The sequence below is a fragment of the Hyaena hyaena genome, unplaced genomic scaffold (assembly GCF_003009895.1).
Source record: "Hyaena hyaena isolate Hyena2069 unplaced genomic scaffold, ASM300989v1 scaffold_25, whole genome shotgun sequence".
NCBI lineage: Eukaryota > Metazoa > Chordata > Mammalia > Carnivora > Hyaenidae > Hyaena > Hyaena hyaena.
In genome coordinates this window covers 2,824,764-2,848,150 of record NW_024080657.1, presented here as the reverse complement: position 1 = coordinate 2,848,150, position 23,387 = coordinate 2,824,764, and the positions used below count along the sequence as shown (strand labels likewise).

Genomic DNA, 23,387 nt, shown 5'->3' with positions numbered 1-23,387 from the left:
CACCTGGAGGGCTTGTTAAAACCGGCTGTGGGACCCCCTCCCAGTTTGTGATTCAGAAGGGCTGGGCAAGGCCTGAAAACCTTCCGTTTGAACAGGCTTCCAGGTGACTCGGATGCTCACATGGAGACGACACTTTGGAAACCAGTACTCTGGGGTGCTGAGTACCTTACAACAGGCCCTCCTGCCCTCTTCCTTCTCCCGCCTGATCCCCCTTCCCCTCTCCACACATGGCCCGCTCTTGCCGAGGCCTTCTCCACCTAGCTGTGGTAAGGACCAGCTGTGGTTTTAAAATCTTCCAATCCATGGGGCGCCTGGGTGGCTTAGTCAGTTAAGCGTCCGACTTTCGCTTAGGTCATGATCTCGCGGTTCGTGGGTTCGGGCCCCGCGTTGGGCTCTGTGCTGACTGCCAGCTCAGAGCCTGGAGCCTGTTTCAGTCTGTGACTCCCTCTCTCTCTGATCCTCTCCTGCTCACGCTGTCTCTCTCTCTCTCTCCTAGAAATAAATAAAAAAAACATTTAAAAATAAAAAATAAATAAATAGATAAAATCTTCCAATCCATTGGGAGAGCAGTATTTTTGTAAAACACAATACAAATGAATTACTAGAAAAATGAAATTTTAAAGAGACATACAAAAGGGAGGCTCCAGTTCTATATTAATAAATTGGGCAAAAACTTAACCTACACGTGAAGCGCCTCCGTGGCTCAGTCGGCTAAGTGTCCGACTTGGGCTCAGGTTATGGTCTCATGGTTTGTGGGTTCGAGCCCCATGTCAGGTTCTGCGTTGACAGCTCGGAGCCTGGAGCTACTTCGGGATTCTATGTCTCCCTCTCCCTGCCCCTCCTCTGCTCGCACTCTGGTCTCTCTCTCTCTCTCAAAAAAAAATAAATGTTTTTAAAAAAAAGTCTAAATGCCTCCTTTTAACTTGAGTGCATGCCTCTTCCAGCATGGACGCATCACAGACTCGCGCCACCTCACAGACCACTGGCGGACAGGCCTGCGCCGAGTCAGTCACACCAAGGACCCCCACTTCCCAGAAAAGAGGCTGTTTTAGGTCCCCATGGCTTCGCTCCTGCCACGTCCTCAGTCTGTATCCCTTCACATCCTTTCCTGCCTGACAACTCCTGTCTGCAGGCCCAGCACAAATGTCGTCTCCTCCACGAACCCGGCCGTGACCCTCCCTGGCACAGTAGGTGCCAGCCTCGGTGCTTTACACTCGCCCGCCCCCCACCCCATCAGGCCAGGCCCTTCTCCTGAGGCGCCAGAGCCTCAGGGCTGTGGCCCAGAACCCAGATTCGCCTCCACACTGCTGTGCCCAGTGCAGGGTTTAGCATCCAGTCTGTGGGTGGAAACGAACATTTGCTGAGCGCCCAAGTGGGGAAAGGAACATCACCATCTGCACATGGAAATGTTTGACAGGGCAGGAATTCTGCGCACGACTCAGCATAAAGAAGTCACCAAATGTGGCTGCCAGGTGTGGGCCGGGCCCAGGGTCCCAGGGATGAATGGGAACCGGGCCTTGCCTCCTGAGTGGTTAGCAGGCTAAGGGGCAGGAGGTGCTTACCAGCGAGGTGGCTTCTCTGCGTAGAGGACCGACGCAGGGTGGATATGTAACTCGTGATCATCACGGATAGTCCTTGCAAACAGAAGAAGTTAGTCAGTAGGCAGTTCGAAATACTTGGAGCAGGGCTCTCCCACAGACGTTTCCCACTATCAACAAGTGTCTGTAGATCATACTCAACTCGGCAAACCATTCTCTGTATCTTCCTAGTGCTCTGACTGACCCCTTGCCCCCTGCCCCCCGGAACTCATGAAGAAGCCACGCAAAAAAGGGAAGAGGAGAAAAAACAGCAGGTGGCTATTTGGGGAAAAATATGAGAAATATACTGCTCTGCCCATGTTTATGTTTATCTTACACACGTTGTCTTTCAAAGCAATTTCCTTAAGAAAAGAAATAATATATATGTGTGGTTACCTGTATAAACTTTTCTAATTAAAGAAAGTAGTACAACTAAAGGCTACTGGGGACATAATAACATAGGAAGAAAAAGGCTCAGTATTGGACAATCCATTTCTCTGAGATCATATTTCAAATTCCAACTCAGATTTGATTCAACTTAATTAAAAAACTAATTATGGAGACACATCAGTAAGACCTGATCACAATAGAGCATGACAGTTAGGGTGCCGCTGCCCAAACCCTAATGATAGAATGTTCCTGCGGGTGCCAGGGACCGGGGTGTCAGGGAAGCAGTCCGAGCACCACGGGTGAGCTCATCTTCGGCTCTGTAATAAAACCAGCATGCTAGGGTCATGGCCGTGCCACCTGGGAGCCTGAGCTTATCGACACTGGACTTTTGTCTCAAAGGGAAGGACTGACCATGAAGCCCTGTTATCCAGCCCATATTTAAGGACTGTAGTGAAAGAATTTTTTTCATGCTAGCAGAAATTGGTTATTAATACCTTGAGGCAAGTGGGACAATCAAAATGACAATAAAATGACTGGACTCACTGGAGAAGCTCACAGGCTTCCCCAGAGTCGCTTCAAACAAGGACAACTCAGTGCTGGGACAGGGAGCGCACGATGGGCACCAGAACCACGACACTGATCATGGATTACAACGCTTGCCCTGGAGTAACAGGCGGAACATACTAGAGGTAAATGTAGAGGGCTACGCTGGGGCTCAGGCAGCCACTAGCATAGAAGATGCAAGAGACGGGCTGCCAGACGACAAATAAGGACGCTCAATGCGACTCCGGACTCGTTCTTGAAGCCCAGCATCCGGGACGGGGAACACCGCGACTGACACCGGTGAAGTTCTGGACAGAACGGGCGAGGTTCTGGTGTGGTTAGGGGGGCGTCGGTGACCAGGATTTTCTGCCCAGAAAGTGGAACTGGAAGAAACGGGCTGCGGGCTGCAGCAAGAGGCAGACCCAGCGATGGAAGAAACACGTGCCGACGCCCACAGACAGCGGCTGTGGCCACAGCAGGGCAGGGCGCGGTCTCCAGCCCCCAGATCTGTAGAGGCCAAGCGCCAACAGCCGAGGGAGCCTCTCCAGGAAAGATCATCTCTAATGGTCCCTTCCAGTTCTACTACTCTGTTATGAGAACAGAAACAGTTCTAGCCTCCAGGCTTGTAATTATCATCCTTCTGGGCTGAATATTTGGGAATCACTTCCATGAAGTTTAGATATTATGCTTAAAGCTACGTAGTTAATCTCAACTCACCTCTGGAAGCGGGCAGATAAAGAAACCTTGTTTAACTTAATTTCTGTACTTTCCCGACACATCAGCTTGCTAAGGGGCTTGGGTCATTTTTAAGATCTCTCCTTTAACAAATGACTTCACAAGTCCCAGTTACCTATAAGCTCCGGTAGAATGAAACCTTGCTGCATTGGCGAAGAATCCCGAAACAAGGCACCTCAGGACGGGATCCGGATCACCTGCACGAAGTAGCAAACAGAGTGATGTGCGAGCCCCGGCTGGCCCTCTGCTCTGCGTGCTCAGGCCTGTGCTGTGAGGCCCCACCCACAGCTGCTTTGAGCCTCCTCAAAACCATGTCCTGAACCAGCCTCAGCCCCATGCCGCCTGATGCCAGATGCCTGCCCTGGCAGCGAGCATGGAGGTCCCATCCCACCCCCGCCCACAACTGGCTATTGAGGGAAGCACTGACCTGTCCCTTTAACTCGGGATGGCCCAACTGCCCTGGGCCACAGGACAACCGACCAGGGCTGGGCACCAGAACCCAAGAGAGCACACCACAGGCTGGCCAGTAACCAAGAACTCCTTCTTAGGAGAAAATCTGGTGGGGATAACGTTTCTTCCGTAAGACACAACATTACAATGTTATTTCTGTGGTCATGAGCGATGGCACATAATTCTTCACAATTTTTCAAACGCTCCATTTTGCCTGGTGCCTGTATTGCTACTAGGATCATCTTCCAAGGATGCGGCCTAACCACCGATGAGATGATTCCCACTGGACGCACTCCAAATTATTATGCATAGGAGAGGGTCATGGAGGTGGCTTATGATATACGGTATCTCATGGATTCTGAAACTGAGACTCACTCTTTTTTTCCCCCTTAAGTCACTGAAATCAGGACAGCATTTTGTAATTATAATTGGCGGTACTTTTTTCTTTCTTAGTGGTGCATAAAATAACGGCAAGCCTTACAAATGATGGTGTCTTGGATCCAATGAAATACGGTATGTCAGTAAATAAGGTCCCAAAAGGAGGTAGAATTTACAAAGCCATCAACAGCGCAGAACAAGGTCAGTTTCACTGCAGTCTTACCGGCAACGTTTTGGCAAAAAGCCACCCATTCTTTTACTGTATGCTTATCAATTACTATCTGTGGGTCTTCTTTTGTGTTTTCTGTTCTTTTGTCCATTTATCAACTTAGAAACTAGTGTTTTTCTGGAGCATGTTAAAGGAACTCATTCTATGATAAATTTTTTAATTTTTTATTTCTTAGATCTGCTGAAAATATTTTCACTACTTGCCTTCTCTTTAACATCTAGAAGTTTCTAGTTTCTAAATGTTTCTAGTTTCTAGAAATTTGTCATTTACTGTTTCCATGATTTTCTCTACTGTTCCTCAGCACAGAACTGATAAATCTCAAATCTGCATTTCTAACCACAATCTGATCCAAGATTCAGTCTCTTCTCTCCAACTGCTGCCCAAAAGAATTTTCTATGTAGGCCATACATTCTTATCATGATCAGGGTGACATCACTTCCAAAGGGATGAAAATGGGCTCTTGGGGGCAGAGAAGGGGGAAATCTTAGATATTACAATGGTTCAAACCTATCTCACAGAATCTTACTCTCCTGGGTATTTAATTTCTCTCATTAGGAAGAATGTTAATGTAACATAATTTTCTCCTGACCGAGGGGTTGATGATGAAAAACAGGTTAGGAAATACAGGTGTAGGGGGAAGGCTGTCATAACTAACTTCTCCCCAGTCAGCTGCCTTTGGAAGCTTCCCGGTTCTATCGACGACACCAACTTCACCCCATCACTCCAGTTTCAACCCTCCTCTCTCCCGTGAGCTCCCCCGTATTCCGAGCATCTTATGCGCCTCCCGCCCAGCGCTTGTCCCCACAGCCTCCCTGCCCCGTGTGCCCTCCGCCACCCCTTCCTCGTGTGAACAGGCTGCTGGACTGGACGGGACCACCTCCTGGGCCCGGCGAGCTGGACTGCCTTCCCCCTGCACTCCTATCGCAGCCGCCGCCACCGCCTGGGTTACAGGGCGGGCGGGGGACCTACTCCTCTACCTTCAGAGAACTGAAGACCTCCCACCATAGCAGTCTGTCCATCTGCGCGAATCTCCCCCTTCGCCACACCGTTTCCTGAGAGCCAGAACCAGGATCTTGGCCATTTTGTAATCAGTTGCTCTTACGACAGAGGCAAAAATAAGGCTCTGGAATAAAACTGCCTGAGTTCAAGTTCTGATTCCACCACACACTCCCTGTATGGCCTTCAGCATGTTCCTCTTTGCCCCTTCGCCCATTTTCTTCATCCACCAGACGGGGATAAGGGTGGCACGTATTTCACTGGACTGCTGGGAGCACTACATGAACTACCACACTGACCACTCGGCCCACTGCTGGCCTGCTCCCAGCACGGAGGGATGTGAGCGGGCACCAGCAGTGCGGACAGAGGGTGGCAGGGAGCCTGGTGCGTAGCAGGCCCTCCACGGGCAACGGCCGAGTGAATGAGCACATGTGTCACCTCCTCAAGAGCACCGGCTGTGAGGCCTACAGATCTGCTTTGCTGAGCCGGCTGTGCTCTGCTGACCTGAGCTGAATTTCTCCCTAGGACTTGACGACTCATCGATACAACACACTAATATCACCTACACCTCACACAGTGGGGAATCACGTGAGGGAATGCTATAGAAGCCCCACCAAGGTGTAACCCAGAGGGTCTTTGATTGAGGGCACTCACGGATGCTGCCAGAAGCCAGTGGCTCCATCCTACCCAGCAGTCCTGTCTTACCCTAGGCACTGCTGAGGCTTAACACATGGGCTTGATCAGCAATGTCTGAATTTGAAAATAAAGCGTAATTTACATGGAATGACCATAAATACTGTCTGCTTATAAGTAATTTTTCTTGCAAAGCCTACATGGGGAAATTAACTATATAACATGTCATGATGTGAATGTTAATGATCCTTAAAGCTTGTCAGAGCCTGGCAACTTTTTTTTTTTTTTTTATAAGGAACAGCCCTCAGTGCCTGCGTGGCTCAGTCGGTCAAGTGTCCGACTTCTGCTCAGGTCGCGATCTTGAGGTTCGTGAGTCCAGGCCCCGTGTTGGGCTCTGTGCTGACAGCTCAGAGCCTGGAGCCTGTTTCAGATTCTATGTCTCCTTCTCTCTCTGTCCCTCCCCTGCTCACTCTCTGTCTCTCTCAAAAATAAAATGTTAAAAAAAAAAAAAAAAAAGAGGAACAGCCCTCAGCGCCTAGGTGACTCGATCAGTTATGCATCTGGCTCTTGGTTTCAGCTGAGGTAATAATATCACGGTTTGAGTTCAAGCCCCTCGCCTGGCTCCACACTGACAGTGCAGAGCCTTCTTGGGATCCTCTCTTCCTCTCTCTCTGCCCCTCCCCCACTCATGGTCTCTCCTTCCCTCTCTCTCTCAAAACAAAGAAATAATAAAAACAATTAAAAAAAGAATAGCTCTCAGAAATAAAAATGGACTTTCTTAGAAAAAACATGCTACTTCTACATGCTTAGCATTTCACTGACACAGGCATTTTGGCGTGAGCCCGGTGTCGCCCGTCAGCACTGCACTGGCACGTCTGGGGATGCAAGTGAGCAGCAGAGAAGGGGGCGTCCCCAGGCAAGGTGGGCTGCTCTTACCTTCACTAGATTTCTTGGGCACTTGAAACTTGACGAGAAGCTTCTTCAACTGCTCTCGCACTGTTGCAGCTCTGACGAGACCCTTGTAGTTTAGGAAGTGCTCCTGACACCACTGAGAGTTTTTATTGTGCTGCAGGGTGACCGAGACAGAGGGTGAGTGAGACACATGGACAAGTTCTCAACCACGGCCAAGCGGCGAGGCGCACTGCTTCCTTAGTGGGACAAGATCTTCCGGTCCCGATGGGCCCCTTCCGACCCCATCTCCCTAAACCAGTGCTGACCACCGTGTGCTCTGACTGCTTGCCCAGCTCTCTCCCTGCGCTCACGGGCAAACGAGGACTTGCCGACAAGCAGAGTTGTTTTCCACCTGAAACACCCACTCAAGCGGTGAATTACCAGCAAGAACCACCTCCCCATGGGTCTTGTAAATTAACTTTGTAAGTCAACTTCCTTTGAGTTTATCAATCTGTGAAACTACAGGTGAGCAACACTTGCCAATCTAGAAATAATTTACAAATTATTATTTCTCCCCAAAGTATGATTTTTCTATCAACAGTACTTAATTTTATCTTACATTCCTAAGTACGATCATTATGTCTTAGAAGACGGAATGACTGCTGTGGGAACGTACATCTGAAATTATACTATAAGCCAGAAAGGAAAGTGTTTCACATAAGAAGATGTAATTCACAGACGACTTCCCGAGGCAATGACTCACTAACGCCGTGTAGACCTGTGCCCGCCTTCCCCTGGTGGAGGAAGCTTCAGCTCACAGACGGCGCACTGTGCTGGTACAAACGGATTTTAACTGATGTAACTCATAATTCATGATCTCTGTGAGAGATGGGGCTTTTCTGAAGACTGTTCATTACCTGAATAATCCCCCTTAGATTTCTGGAAAAACAAAATTTCAGTATTTCTCCTCTTCTAAGAAAGTATTTAGGAAATGAATACAAGATACAGAAAACCTGAAATATCTAATTTCCCCTGCCACCGTCTCCTACATATGAGAGGTTCCTTCTGGGTTTCATCAGCTTTAGAGCTCTCTTTTCAGCAGTTTTTAGTGAAAATCTCAAGCTGCATTATTTGCGGAGTTTTAAAAATGTTAAGAATATTACAGAAAAAACACCATAAAACAGTACCTGTGGCCAAACACGGGTAGGGTGTGTGAACAGACGCGGGTCCTCACCACACGCCCCTCACACAGCCTGTCACCCACCTCACACTCACAGAGACAGCTCTGGAGAGTCCCACTCACGGCCTCGCCTATTTGTCAGCAAACAGAACGGGACCTGCTACTCAGGCGTCGGCCAGCGCAGCCCAGCATGCCCGGCGGCCGGGCGGGGGTGGGGAGTGCGGGCCCCGAGGGCCGGCTGTCGGCCACATCTCCAGGCAGGGGAGGCCAGGAGCACACCTGCGTTCTGCCAGGCAAGGGCGCGCCACAGACTCCGGCAGGGGACCCACCCGTGGATCCGAAGTGCTGGCAATCTAACAGGAAAACGTGGGCATCTCGGGGCCATTCCTTCATAAACGGAACCTCTGGAATCCTCACTCCTAGATCACCCCGAGTGGTGGGGAGGGGACTCTGGAGCAGGAACTGTGCTTACTTTGATAAACGCTTCATACACATTGAGCATAGTGAGATGGTCACCCTCCTCCACAGCAAATCTCCGGTGCACTCGAATCTGGAAAGAATTAAGTTGACTCCTGTGAGCTCCTGTGCCGGGAGCCGACGTCATACAGCAAGCAGCTCATGGCCCGGTCTGCACCAACACCAGCTCCGCCTTCCCTGAAAACCGGATTGGTAAGCTAACCTTTCTCGGCCTCCACTTCCCCATCTGTAAAATGGGGGATATCAAACCCATTAAGACTGCTGCAGGGTTAAGAGGATTCACTGTAATGCTGGCCACAGACATTAGACTGATGTTAGGACTGTCTCTCTCCTCCTCTGTGCAGCCAACACCACTGCTTCCGGAAGAACCCCTCTTCCTCCAGTAGAATGTAAGTTCCAGAGGGCTGGAGGCCGGGAGGGGGACAGCTGTCTGGCGCGTGGTTGACACTGCACAATCCTCTCAGACCCCATCTCTCCATTTTCCCTTCTGTAAGATCCTGGCCAGCACCACCCTGCTCCCGGGAGTTCAGGAAGCAGCACATACGATACAGACTTGAGCTCAGAAACATACCTATCTTCACAATTTTCTCCTTGCCTCAGATACCACATCATTAACCAACCTACCTACCCCACCCCCCATGCCTCATTAACAGGCATGTCCCGAGCACTACCAGAGGCAGGCGCTGTCCTAAGCACTTGGGGTATAACAATGAGCACGGCAGGGGTGGGAGCAAAACCCCAACAAGAAAGGAGCAGAACGCAGAGCGGAGCAGGCGGTAAGAAGCGCTGGAGGAGGGCAGGGCCGCAGGGGGAGCAGCGCCGAGGGGATACGCTGCCGTTTCTGACGTGGCATTCAGGCCTGAGGCTTCTCAGCCTGAAAATGAGCCTGTCTGTTCTGAGGCAGGAACATTAGATTAACAGAAAAGCAAAAAAAAAAAAAAAAACAAGAAACAAGGAGGAAATGGACATAACCGCCAGGCACAGAGGCAGGCAAACTTTGCAACGTGTGACACGCCCCGTCAGGGAGGGAGGCGGCCACCTGCAGGAAAGCCTGCAGGAAAGCCTCTCCTTGCAGGCACACACCCAGGCTCGGCCCCCGCGGGCGCTGCCTCCACCGGCCCCACCGCCTGGGCCAGCGTGCCTCCCCTCCAAGGGCTGGCTTCCCCAGTCTCCCTGGCGCCCACCCCTCTCAGGGGAGCCGGGGCCTCAGGGGCTGGGGAGGGGGACCCTGCCATGTCCTTGGCCCAGAGCACCCCTCCTCCCAAACCAGCCTGCTGTGCCCAGGCACGATGCCTTATGTCACTGGTGGACCACCAGGCTTGTCCCCAAACAGCCCAAAGGCCCGTCTCCCTTATGGGGGAGTCAGCGGGCCACAGTTAAGACTGGCGGCTCTGGACTGTGAGAGGCAACTGCCCCACGGCTGTGCAGTCACACAGGAGTTACCTAACCTTTCTGGGCCTCCACCTCCAAACATGATGAGAACAGGGTCTACCTCCCAGGTTTACGAAGATACAGCTGAATGAGGCACAATGTCAGGCAGACACTGGGAATGCACAGACTCCCTCTGCACGGCCCTGTCATGGGCGGCTCCCAGGGCCTTCCAACAAGCAAAACCCAAAGCAAAAGACTCAGGCAGGAATGGCTTGGGGAGAAGGCTGCACTCACGGCCTGAGACTTCTGGTGTGAGGGGACCACAAAGATATTCTGGATTTGCATCATGGCCGCAATGCTTAGAATTTCCTGAGAGCAGCCAAAATTTCCTATAAAACAGAAAAAAAGCATGTTTGATTTCAGACACACACTGTGTCACTGAGAAGTGAAAGACGCCTTGTTATCCCCTTACCCCACAGCGTCAACTGAAGTCATACATTTATGTGTCGTCTGCTTACCGTATGGCCCCTTCCCTGCCGAATGTACCGTCCCATGTGTGGCCCCAGTGAACGGAGGCTGGGAGGATTGTGGGAAAGCGCTGCCTCTGCACTAGGCAGCTGCCAGGGATGGGGGTGCCACATCACTGAGGGGGTCCACTCTACACCGGTTCCCTACTCCCATATGGACAGAGGATCCTGGCCAAAACCCAAGAGGGAATGGAGGGGCAGCAGGGAGTGTGTGGGCTGGGTCCCTTCTGCTGGGTCTCTCCTCCCGGACCCTCCTCTGGGTAGCCTCCCTCTGGCTCGGGCCCACCTCACCTGGCAAGCTCAAGGCACACATAGACCAGGGCAGCACTCTGCCCTGGGAACAGGGTCTGTGGCCATCGGCGCCCCAGGGCACTGGACGGTGAGAGCGAACTGCACTGCCCAGCCCCCTTCCCACGGCCCCCTGCCTCACGATTGATCCGCTCCCCCCACCCCAAACTTAAGAGTCCCGCTTCTCAGTGTAAGCCTGAGGTCATGCGGGCGCCCCCCAATGCTAACTCCCACTGTGCTTGCTCTGGCTCGGTCTGAACGACAGCTTTGTAAACTGCTAGTGAATGCACAAGCTAGCCAAAGGCCAGGACAAATTCTTATCTCCCTTCCCGCTGGGGGTGGTGGCTGGGAGGAGAAACACATAAACTATGCTCTCTGGACGATTCTGACCTATAATGAGAAGATCTCTAACTTATGAACTTTCGCCCCTTAACCCATAACCTCACAAAAATCTGAAAGCGTGAGAAAAGTTGGGACCCCTGTGTGCGGGCAAAGGGAATACCAAATGCTGGAGCCTCCGGGGAAGACGGTACGGTGGGGCCTCACGACGTTACGGGATTACTGGATAAGCCAGCAACCCCACTGTGAGGTATGTACCCAAAAGAAGTGAGAGCAGGAAGTCAGACAGATGCCTGTACGCCCACGTTCACAGCAGCACCATCCACAGCAGTCAGAAGGTGCAAGCACTCTAAGTGTCCCCTACAGAGGAAGGGCACATACACACAGTGAAATACGATTCAGTCCTACAGAAGGACATGCGAACACCTGCCACAACATGAACGAGCCCCAGAAGCCAGCACATCGAGTGAAATAAAATCAGTCACAAAAGGACAAATACTGTAGGATTCCACGGAAGTGAGGTTCCCAGAATAGTCAAATTCACAGCAACAGAGAGGAGAATGGTGGGTGCATGGGCTGGGGGTGGAGGGAAGAGGGAATGGGGGGGTGGCATTTAATGGGTACAGAGATTCAGTTCGAAAAGATGAAAAAATTCTGGAAACGGATAGTGACAGGGGTTGAACAACAATGCAAATGTACTTACTGCCTCAGAACTGTATACTTAAAAATGGTTAAGATGGTAAATTTTATGTATTTTTTACCACAGTATTAAAAAAAAAATCCTGGTTTTTGTTTTTTGTCTTTTTTTTTTTTTAAATAAATCAGGCATTAGTTCCAGGCCCCCAGAAAACAAAACAAAGTTTTTGCTGAAGTAACAATGACAGACACTGAATCCCAAGTTAACAACATGCCCCACATCAGACAGGATTATGGGAAAGCTCTTTCGCTCCTCAGTAGACTCTTCCCCAGGGAGCAGGAGCCTGGTGACAAAATTCGAAGTCTGTGACAGAATCAATGAGAACTGTCGGTCTCCACCTACCTGATTCAAGCAGCATTTTTGCAAACATGGGATTCAAAGGAAACTCTGCTATTCTCATGCCAAGCGGCTCAGTTAGGCGACAGTCTTTGTCCAGACCTGCCAGGAGAAGAAAAAGGAAAATCAGAAGACAGGCACCATTGTGTTGGAAGGTGTAGTTATCAACAGAATAAAAGATGACGTGTGCAAGAAAAGGCATCCAGGAGCTGACTCATGCTACCAAACTCCATCTGACACCAGGGAGCTATTACAGTAACAGAAAAGACCCCCTCTGAGCTCTTGAATACCCAATTTTGATAAACAGATACTTCTCATAGCTTCTATTCAAGGACTTAATTACAAGGAAATGGCCGTGCAGCCTCCCCTCCTTCCCACTCCCCTCACCCGCCCCAGTACCCACTCTTTCCAACTGCAGATGTCCCAGAACACACCCCACACCCTCTGCTCCTCCCCCAGCATGAGGCCAGACTATGAATCTGGACACGTGCCCACATCTCTCTTGGATGCTGGCACTAGGCACCAGAAGTATTCATCCAACTACCTCCTGGGCAGTTTACTAATGTGATTCCCCACATCCCTCCTTGCCTCTTCTCTACTAGCCAATGTGCAGGCATTGGATTCCCGAGACAGTGACTGTTATTTTACTACCGTTGAGTCTATTCCCAAGATGTGCCGTTAAAATACATGCTGCAGAGCTCAGAGGAAGACAGAAAAGGTAATTTCCCTTCTGTTCCCATATAATCATCTCTTGAAAGGTGGTAATTCAGCTCATAACTGTTAATTAAGTCAGGTGGTTCCCCCTGCCTTCTCCAGCTTATTCAGGGCAGCGAAGAAACAGAAAATAATTTTAACTCTCATTGTGTTATATTAGAGAAAAATCAATCCAAATGAAAAACTTCTATGTAGTCAATGTTCTCTCATACTCATTACAGACTGTTGCAGGAAAGCTCGCTCTCAGGCTCCTAGTACACACCTGAGAACAAGGGATGGGAACCGACTCCAGCTCACACTCGCTCTGGGCTGAGTTGATGAAGACCCACCGAAGGGCCTTTTAGACCACTGACGATCCTTTACAGCAGTGATTGGCTATTCCTTCAGAGAGAAGCATCTTAAACGTAATGAATGAAGGTGGACCTCATACAAAAACATTAACCCAAAAATGGATCACAGGGGCACCTGGGTGGCTTGGTTGGTTGAGCATCTGACTTTGGCTCAGGTCCTGATCCCACAGTTCATGAGTTCGAGCCCCATATCAGGTTCTCTGCTGTCAGCACAGAGCCGACTTTGGATCCTCTGTCCTCCCCTCTCTCTGCCCCTCCCCAGCTCGTGCTCTCTCAAAAAATAAATAGACATCAAAAAAAGGGGGGGGGGAATCACAGACATACTAAATGTAAGAGCTAAAAACTATAAAAACCTTTCAAAGAAAACCTAAGAGATCTCCATGCCCATGGGCTGGGCAATGGTGTCTTGGGTTAAGACACCAGACGTACAAGCGAACAGAAGAAATAGACACACTGAACTACGTGAGTCCTTAAAGCTTTTGTACTACCAACGATGCTATCAAGAAAGGTAAAAAGCCAAACCCACGGAGATGGAGAAGTACTTACAAATCACAGATCTGATAAGAACTTATACCCAGAATACATACATAAAGAACTCCTCCAACTCAATAATAAAAAGACCCCCCTCAATAATAAAAAGACCCCCTCAATAATAAAAAGTAACCCCAGGGAAAAGTGGGCAAAGGATTTAAATGGACGTTTCTTGAAAGATCTACAAATGGCCAATAAGCACACCAAAAAGTGCTTAACATCATTAGTCATTAGGGAAATGCAAATCAAAACCACGAGACACCATTTCATATCCACTAGGACGACTTTAACACAAAACACAAATAACAGGCATTGGCAACTTGCTCTAATATTTACTATGCGAAGCAAGTGGAATCCTCATACATGGCTACTAAGAATATCCACCAAAAACTAAGTGCACAAATGTTTACAGCATTATTTATATTAGCCAAAAAGGGGGAAACAACCCAAATGCCCATCAGCTGCCCAGTGGATAAGGATATTATCTGGTATATCCAATCCATCCAATGCTACATTATTCACCCATAAAAGAAAATGAATTATCAACACATGCTATATATGAACCTGAACACATCGTGCTGAATGAAAGAAGCCAATCACAAAAGATCACCTATATGTGACTCCACTTCTGTGAAATGTCCCAAACAGGCACATCTACAGAGACAGAGACTGAGTTAGTAGTTGCCTAGGGTTGCAAGGAGGAGGGGACAGGGAGTGGGAGCAAGCCTGAATGGGTATGGGGTTTCTCTCTTAGGTGATGGAACTGTTCTAAATGTTCTAAACATGGGGTGATGGCTGCACAACCCTGTGAGTATACGAAAAGCCACAGAAGTGTACATTTTAAATGGGTAAATTCCATGGGACGTGAGTTATACCTCAATAAAGATGTTAAAAACCAACAAAACAACCTCAAAGGACAAAACCTCTAATGAAACTCACTACCACCAGACATTATCCTCACTCGGGGCAACATTCATAGAAAAAGGCAGGTACTTCCTGAAGAGATGAATTCGGGCTACAGTTTTCTCTATCTTAAGATAAAAACTACATTTTTTTAAAAGTCAGCTTCCTATCCAGCGCAGAGCCCAACATGGGGCTTGAACTTACGACCCTGAGGTCAAGACCTGAGCAGAGATGAAGAGTCGGACGCTTAACCCACTGAGTCACCCAGGCCATCCGACACTACAAGAGAAGAGAGAATAGAGATTCCTTGATAACACGGTGTTTCCTTGCCCCAGAGAATTCCGCAGGCTGGTCATCAACCCAATTCTCCACAGCGAACTCCAGGAACGGAATGACGGGGAAGAGGGAGACAACAGTGAGCCTGAGATTTCAGGATGCCGCAGAGGGACTGAGAAAAAGGTCTGGAAAGGTAACATCTGAGATACTGGCAGGCACTCTTCTAGATGTCTTTCAAGAGTGTGGCTGCAATGATGATGATTAACAGCTTCTGATGTCCTGACATGTTTCATATACTCATTGTCATAACTGGACTTCATGTACTATTCATCTAATTATGATCCCACCTTTATTTCAATAAAGCTTAAGGGTTGTTAAGAGGATCGTATATATGGCGAGAACCAATCCCACTCCTAAAGATACCAAGAGCCCTAATATGAACAGAAGCTAATACCATCTATTAGTAAACAAATCAGGGAACATGTATGAGACAGGCATACCTACCTCCCAGAGCGTAGAGTAACTCCAACGCCTGAACCATCGACTGTGCTGGAGGGGGCTGTAAAGACATAAAAATCCTCCTACATTAATGTCTTCGGGTACCAGACCTAAAATGCGACTATTTCCTGCTCAAATCTACTCTTCCCTCTTAGTGCCCCATACTTCCCGGCCTCCGTGCCTGTATTCATGTCAGCGCCCCCTGAGCTGTCCTTCCTCTCCTCAGCATCCTTAGTACTCCTGGGTCTTCAACCTCAGCTTGATTAAACATCGCCCTTTGAGGCCCTCCCCACGCCCCCCTCCATCAGAAGGGATGCCTCCCTACTGCGAGCAACCTCCCTGTTTTCCTCCACTCTCATCAGACATGTCTGGTTTTTTACTCCATAGTCTCAACCTTCCGCTCCAGCAGTCCCGGTGGCCAACCCCGGACCACCCAGAGCCTGGCCTTGCCCACAGCAGGCAAATAACGTGCGTGGAATCTGAATTTCTGAAAACAACAGAGAATGCCATGCAATCTGAAGCTAAACAAAGCTGCTACTGGGACCTTCAGTCTCTGAATCCAAATCACATCCCTAGTATTTTCGCCTAACCACACACACCTAGTTCTCTCTGGCCTCGTCCGATGTGTGAGCATATGTAAATACTGTGTTTTAACACAGATGGAAGGACTGCATAATTTTAGTTTGTTTTTCTGACTGTACGATTTTCTGTTTTCCTTCTGTTTTTTTTTTACCCACGGGAACTTCACAGAGATTACTTGGGATGGCTGCGTGATAGTCCACTAAGGTTCTACTCGGTAAAATGAGCCATTTTAACCTGGCAACGGACTTGTTTCCAGGTCTTTGCTACATAATTAACACTGCTAAATATACAAAGTTACATGTGCCCTGTGATTTCAATTGTAAAGAAAAAAAAAAAAAAGAACAACACAGTTTCAGGAGAAAATAACCAGAGGGAAATAGACAAAGATGAATTGGTATATTCCTCATTCTTCAATTGTCCAAAAGTTTATGATTTTCATTATTCTATTTACAAATTTGATATACCGTGATACTATAAACATGTTCACACATGTGTGGTTTTTTTCTTCTTTTGAATTATTTCTCAGGAGAAATTTCCTTGAGAAGAAATACCCGGCATGTCTAGGGCTCGTAAAATAATGTCAGAAAGCCCTCCAGGACTGAAACGGAGGATACAACTGCTTTCCCAAACTGTGCCGGCTTTGGATTTTACCATTTTCCTTCATGTTTGATCACTTAACTAATGTAGAGCGGTACCTCACAGCTCTCTCAGTTCGCACTTATTTGTCTTCTGGAGAAGCTAAACATCATCGATCCACTGTCCACCTATTCTGCTGCTTCCTTTCCTTTGGCTCCTTCGTCAGTAGGTATATCTCACAAATTCCAAACGATGCCTGAAAACTCTGCAGTTTCTCAAGTGCTGATACGTCTTTTTTGCCCTTATACATATTCCTTTCATCCTAGATCTGAGGCTTTTCTTGAGGTTCTAATTTGCATGTACTGTTATCTTTTCTTTATAATTTCGTACGTACACCAATAATTGGAGAGTGTATTTTTTCTGCACTTTTGGTAAACACACAATTATTTTCTTTAGGACAGAGATCGACATTTTCTATTCCTTCATTCACCCAGTTCATCATGACATACATGACATTAGGGACTTTATCACCTGAGAATCCAGGCTTGTCACACCACAGAACAATGCAATCAGGACAGAACAAAGAGTTAAGATTCAAGTCTTCAAATCATAAAAATTCAGAACGAAAACATGACTAAATGTTTATTAACTGACCTAGATATGGGGAAGTGTTTCATAAGCAAAGGAGTAACAGAACAAATCACAGAGACAAAGAATAATTTTACTGTGGAAATATTTATAACGTCTGCACATTTAAAAAACAAACTAAAAAACAGTAAAATACAAGTAACTAGGAAAACCATTTCCAAGAAATACTACAGACAAAGGTTAATGTCTTTAATAATTAAAGGACTCTTAAAAATCACAATAGACACTAACTCTAACAGAGAAATGGCTTAACAATTCAGAAGAAATATAAAGGGGACAATAAATCGTTTTTTTTTAACTGTCTCTGAAGAAATCAAATAATAAGGAACAGATATTTTTCCTTCCTCCCTCCCGCTAATCAAATCAGCAAAAACTTCTAAGAAAATAACACGGCCTCAGGGAGGCACCATGAGAGGGGCATGGGGCACTGCCAGACGTTAGGTATAAAGCAATCTGGCCACATGTCAATGATGTACAAAACGCCCATGGCCGTTTGACCCAATAACTTCACTCCTGGAAACCTGTCTCCAGAAATAATTGGGAATGCGATCAGCCACAAGGACGCCCCCTGCAGCTCTCCCCCAGCTGGGAAGCTCCCTCACGCAGGCCTATACACACTCGCTGTCCTGGCTCCCCCCAACCCCCATCTGGTGAAATCCTACTTGGGTTTCAGGTCTCACTTCGCACACGACTAACCAGGTGGGGGCCCTTCCTCTGTGTCTCAGAGCATCGGGCCCACGTCTGTCATCACCCAGTGACTTGTCTCCCCACCAGCAGACGAGTAGAGGTCACTGCATCCGCCGTGTCTGGCTCCACTCCCCCATACCTTGCAAGGGCCTGGTGCGAAGTAGCACACGACACATGAGTTAAGTGGAAATAAAAAGGTAAAGTGATGTGCTCTGCTCTATCTAATGTCCTGACACTCACTCGTGAGTGCTCCAGACAGAAGGCAGGACTTACCGACATGAAATGGAACCTGAGGACGTTGTCGATCCCCAGCGCTTTCAGCTGTAGGATGACAGGTGCCAAATTGCTACGCTGCATCTCAGGGACAGTGCATTGAGGCAGCTTGTCAAAGGCTTCCTCTGAGGAAAGGAAATCAGAACTGTTTGGGGTCAAATGCCACAGTCAAATGCAATCGTTATGCCCAAGGCACAGTTTTTCTTCTCTAATAAGAGGCTCCAAGATTCTAGGATCAGATGCATAGGATATCAGAAAACAAAGTTGTTTCATATTCAGAAAAGACCACTCTATTTAGAAATCACCTTAGCCATTTATATCTTTATAAACAATATATCTTTTTTTTTTGAGAGAGAGAGAGAGAACATGAGTTGGGGAGGAGCAGAGAGAGAGAGAGAGAGAGAGAGAGAGAGGGAGACAAAGGATCCAAAATGGGCTCTATACTGTCAGCAGAGAGCCCGATGTGGGGCTCAAACTTACAAACCGGGAGATCATGATCTGAGCCAAAGTCAGATGCTTAACCAACTGAGCCACCCAGGAGACCCCCCGCCTCCCCCACTTTTCTTTATTTTTGAGAGAGAATCTTTATAAAAGTCTATCCTTTTAAGATTTTTTTTAATGTGCTATTTGTCAGCAAAACATTAAGTCAAAGCAAAAAGCACCTGCTGAATCCCCACGGGTGCCCAGGCCCCACTACCTCTGTTTGGGCCACAGCAAGCCTAGAAGGTCAGAATTGCACATACCAGCAAAGAACAAGCTCAAAGCAAATCACCAAAACAGGAGCCACAATATAGCAAATGATAAAATCTTACAAAGAGCAAAACTCGTCCAAATCTACCTTTTAAAACCAACAGGCCAGGCATACGTCATGCTCAGAATCTGATGCTGCCCTAGACAGATCAAGGAAAGCTTACGTGTCCCATCAGGAACAAAAGGTGGCCGACAGGAAAAAGCACCACAAGGCACAGAGATGCCAAGAATGGGAGGCACAGGAGAGGGCGTAGGGAGAATGAGGCTTTGGGAGGTCTTTTAATAAAAGCCTGGCAAATGGGCTAGGGGAGCGGGGGGCGGGGAGGGAGAGGGAGGAAGGGATTAAATCACTTTTGTAGACATTCAGAAAGCTTCCGGATTATACAGAACATGCTGCACCCGCAAAATCCCTCTCACATCAGTCAATGTTCTAAGTGTGCACACCCTCTAACACAAGGCTCCCCTGACCTCCGTGCACATTGTAAGGCTTTACTTAACTAAGGAAAGAAAACAACAACAAAAGAAGAAATAGCACTATCCCCAAAGAACTTCAAAAATGTTCTGAGGAAACAGACAACCGATATTCTGTGAACTGATGGGTACAAATCGCCAAATGTATGGGCCTAACTGGAAGGTTCAGAATAACAGGCAACAGCAGGAAGTTCCAAAGGGATCCTCCCTCCCTTTCAAGAGTATTTGGGGGATAGCTTTGGGGACAGCCCTGTTTTCCAAGCACACTGCTGACCAGGGGAGAGCAAAGTCATCAGTACGAGACAGCCCTGCTGAGATACCACTCACAGCAAACAGCACTTCTGAAGAGTTCAAGGACACTCCATTAAACTCTGCTGAGGACCCGAGTATACAAGGCCCAGGGCCAGGAGCTGCGGGAACAGCTTTGAGGAGCTTCAGGGATATGAAAGGGCTGGGACCAAGACCGGAAACAGCCAAGCTCCAAGGCTGGGTCCCAGCCAACGGGCCTCCTGAGGCTCCTGAGGGAAAATGGAGGCTCAGGGAAGGAGGAAGCACAGTCATCAGCAGAAGCACCTGAGGTCACTTCATGAGGAAGCTGCCATCTGAGAAAGGATTTGAAGGATAAGAGGGACCGGCTGGGCAGAGGAAACAACCCGAGGAAACGTACCAAAGGTATGAGAAGTGGGTGTGCAGAGACAGAAGGTATGTTTGGGAAGAGCACAGTTCAGCGCGGACGCAGGGCAGAGCAAGGTCCGTGGGCGGTGGCAGAAGGTGAGGATGAGTCCTGGAGGGCGCTGGGAACAGTGAAGGGCGTGAGCACATCTGCTCAGGGCCACATTCCGTGAAGGCGCATCTGGAAGCTGCTTAGCCAAGACGGCCTAGAGGCTGGGTGCTAAGGCACCCCATTTCTGTCAGGCGAGCCCTACCCAACCCCACTCCACTGACACTGTTCCCGCTAAGGAAGTCAGGGAGTTTTCAACCGAATCTACCTGCCTATCTTTAGTCTGCAGTCTACGATCTTATTTCTTTGGAGCATGAGACAATGCTGGCCATTTCTTCTTTAAAATTAACTTCAGCTCCTCAGAAAGTTGAACACAGAATTATCCTATGACCCCAAAATTCCACTCACAGGCTTATGCTCCAAAGAATTAAAACCAGGTACTCAAAACACACATTTTCATAGCCGCAACTATTCACAAAAGCCAAAAGGTAGAAATAATCATCTGATGAATGGATAAACAAACTGTGGTATAGCCATCCCGTGGAATATTATTCAGCCATCAAAAAGAATGAAGTACTGTGGCGCCTGGGGGGCTCAGTCGGTTAAGTGTCCAATTTCAGTCAGATCATGATCTCATAGTTCGTAAGTTTGAGCCCCGTGTCAGGCTCTGTGCTGATAGCTCAGAGCCTGGAGCCTGTTTCAGATTCTTGGTCTCCCTCTCTGCCCCTCTCCCACTTATGCTCTGTCTCTGTCTGTCTCTCTCTCAAAAATAAACAAACATAAAAAAAAAAAAAAAAAAAAGAATGAAGTACTAATACCACAGAGATGAGCCTGGAAAACATCTAGCACTCATTATGCTAAATTGAAAGAAGCCAGACACAGAAGGTCAATACTGTATGATCCCATTTATATGAACTATCCCAAACAGAAAGATGCACTGAGACAGAACAGACTGGTGGTTGCCAGGGGGCAGGGAGGAATGAAGAATCTGCCTAGTGGGTAAGGAGGGACGGACATATTCTGACACTACACAGAGCCGCTGGTGCACACTACAAATGTAATAAGTCCCACTCACCTGGTGGATTTAAATGGTTAATTTTATGTTATGTGAATGCCACCTCAATATATTTATTTTCAAGCATCTTGAAACTGTCTCATCTCCTAAATGTGCAGGTGCTTTCAGGCTCAGTTCTCTCCTCTCCAATCTTTCTTTCCTCTTTAGTGCCTTCAGTGGTGGAAGAGCCTTACCACTGTGGCCTCAGTCTCTGCCTCCCCATGTCCCATGAATGCTCCTTACCCACCTCCTCCACACCAAGTACCTGTACATTTTGTTCCCTCTGCCTGGTGCTTATCCCTCCACCTGGATGACCACTGGGCAGCCAGTAAGATCAGGCACGAATAGTCGATTGTGGAGCCCTCCCCAACGGGATAACTCTCTGCTCTCTGTTTCCAAGACTCATTCTGCTACAGCAGCCCCGTCACACCGTAACATGCCAATCTGTTTCTGGGGCGACTCTACCCCCTGTCTGCCCGCCACACACCCACAGACCAACATCTCTCCTGGCCCTGGGTCTCCAAACCCTGGCATGATGGCTGCACACAGCAGGTCCTCTGTAAACATGTGCTACAAAAAAAGCCTAACGTCAAGGACTGAATAAGGGTGATGGTTCTCGGAAGGAAAGAAGAAACAAATGACAAAAGCCCTGATCTGGGAAGTGAGGGCAGATGGATACTGGACAGCGGAAGGAATTAAGACCAGTGTGAAAGTCAGGTCTAGACACCTGTGAGACACCCTGGTGCCATCACCCACAAAAAAGGAGCAGAGAAAGAGAGAGAGAGAAAGGAGCTCTAGAGATGCCGTTGAAGGCAAGGCCGTCTTCAGGCTGGAGAGAAGGTTCCTTATGGGCTAGGACAGTCTTCATCGGAATTTTATCTTGTTCCCTCAGAGTCTCACATGGTGACTGGCACAGAGCAGGAGCGGAGCACTTACTGGTTCTCCGTCAGTGTCTCAGGACAGAGCCCCCTATTTTTGCTCTGCAAAGACACTCTGAGCCAGAGGTCAAGATGGAACCCAGCGTGAGGCCTCACAGGGCTCAGGGGTCTCAGAACAAGAAAGCAGCATATGAAGCTGAGGGAAAGGTAAGAAAGACAGGACATGTGGCCCAGGCTACAAGGTCACATGGCCACAGTCAGGTCTACACCCAGACAGGAGGGTGGAATGGGGACGGCAAATAACTGTTGACTCATGCATGGGCCAGCTCTGGCCAATGGAAGCAGGGGCAAAAAAGTGCTAAGTTTAGAGTCAAGAAAGCAGCGGGGGCCAAGGGCAGGGGGCCTGCAAAGGGGGTCTGGATTTTCCGTGAAGTTCTGCCCATTAGGGGAAATGTGTGACCTTCTCCAGTGCTGAGGCTTCACCATGAGAGAGTCCAAACCCTCAAAGAAAGCCACACTAACCTGTATAAAGGCGGTAACACTTTCCCGAACGGCTGCGGCCACCACGTCCTGCGCGCTGGTTGGCTGATGCCTGGGACACGGGGACCACCACCAAGCACTCAATGGCCGTCCTGGGATTGTAGGCTCGGAGTTTCACGAAGCCACAGTCGATCACATAGACAATCCCACTGATGGTAATGGAGGTTTCAGCCACATTGGTGGCTACTATCACCTGAGTCCCCACAGGAAGAAGAGTAAAAAGGAGTTGTTTAGATCTTTTTACTTTTAAGAAACTACTCAAAAGCCTAGACCATTTAGTGACAATATTTCCAACAGTGTAGAATCTGTAAGAGTCAGTGTAATAGACTGGAAAGGACAGGAGCTTTAGGGTCAGCGTGCCCTGGGTTTGAAATCTGCTGAAGGTGTGACTTTGGACAAGTTACTCGACTTCCTGCACAGTCCCTCACCTATGTAATATGCACCCCTCCTGGGTGGTGGAGGGGATCAAAGGTGAACTATATACATAAAGTACTTATAGCCTGGTGCTTGGCCCATAATAAATACTCAACAAATGTTAAGTTTTTGCCTTTGGCACAACTGAAGGACATCGCCACCTCGTACATCCTTATTTATTTGCTCACATTTGAACCATTCCTGAGAATCGGTCTGTACTCTGCAGGTGCTGCTCAAGCGTTGGGGATGTGCGACGCACAAGGTCAGGGCCCCTGTCCTCCCAGAGTCTGCATCCCAGGAGTGAGCGTGAACAAGCAGACCACCTCAGAGTGACAAGTACTATGAAGAAAATGCAACAGAGTAATAAGATGACATCGCTGAGCGAAGTGTTCATTATATGTTACATCATCATAATAATAATGTGGTGTGCTACTGTGGACAGCCAAGGAAAGTCTCTCTAGAAGATTTTGAGCTGAGGCCTGAG

The 23,387-nt window shown here is 48.3% G+C and overlaps 1 protein-coding gene across 1 annotated transcript in view; it reads right to left on the bottom strand.

The window, feature by feature from the left end:
* DHX35 (DEAH-box helicase 35) overlaps positions 1-23,387 on the bottom strand; it is a 66,645-nt gene that overhangs the window by 5,999 nt on the left and 37,259 nt on the right. The window contains exons 12-20 of the mRNA XM_039227187.1: positions 22,472-22,682; positions 18,076-18,200; positions 15,316-15,370; positions 12,044-12,139; positions 10,145-10,239; positions 8,475-8,552; positions 6,868-6,997; positions 3,361-3,442; positions 1,563-1,634 (exon numbers count right to left, since the gene is read on the bottom strand). Of these exons, the coding sequence (XP_039083118.1) occupies positions 1,563-1,634; positions 3,361-3,442; positions 6,868-6,997; positions 8,475-8,552; positions 10,145-10,239; positions 12,044-12,139; positions 15,316-15,370; positions 18,076-18,200; positions 22,472-22,682 (944 nt within the window). The remainder of the gene's footprint in view (positions 1-1,562; positions 1,635-3,360; positions 3,443-6,867; positions 6,998-8,474; positions 8,553-10,144; positions 10,240-12,043; positions 12,140-15,315; positions 15,371-18,075; positions 18,201-22,471; positions 22,683-23,387) is intronic.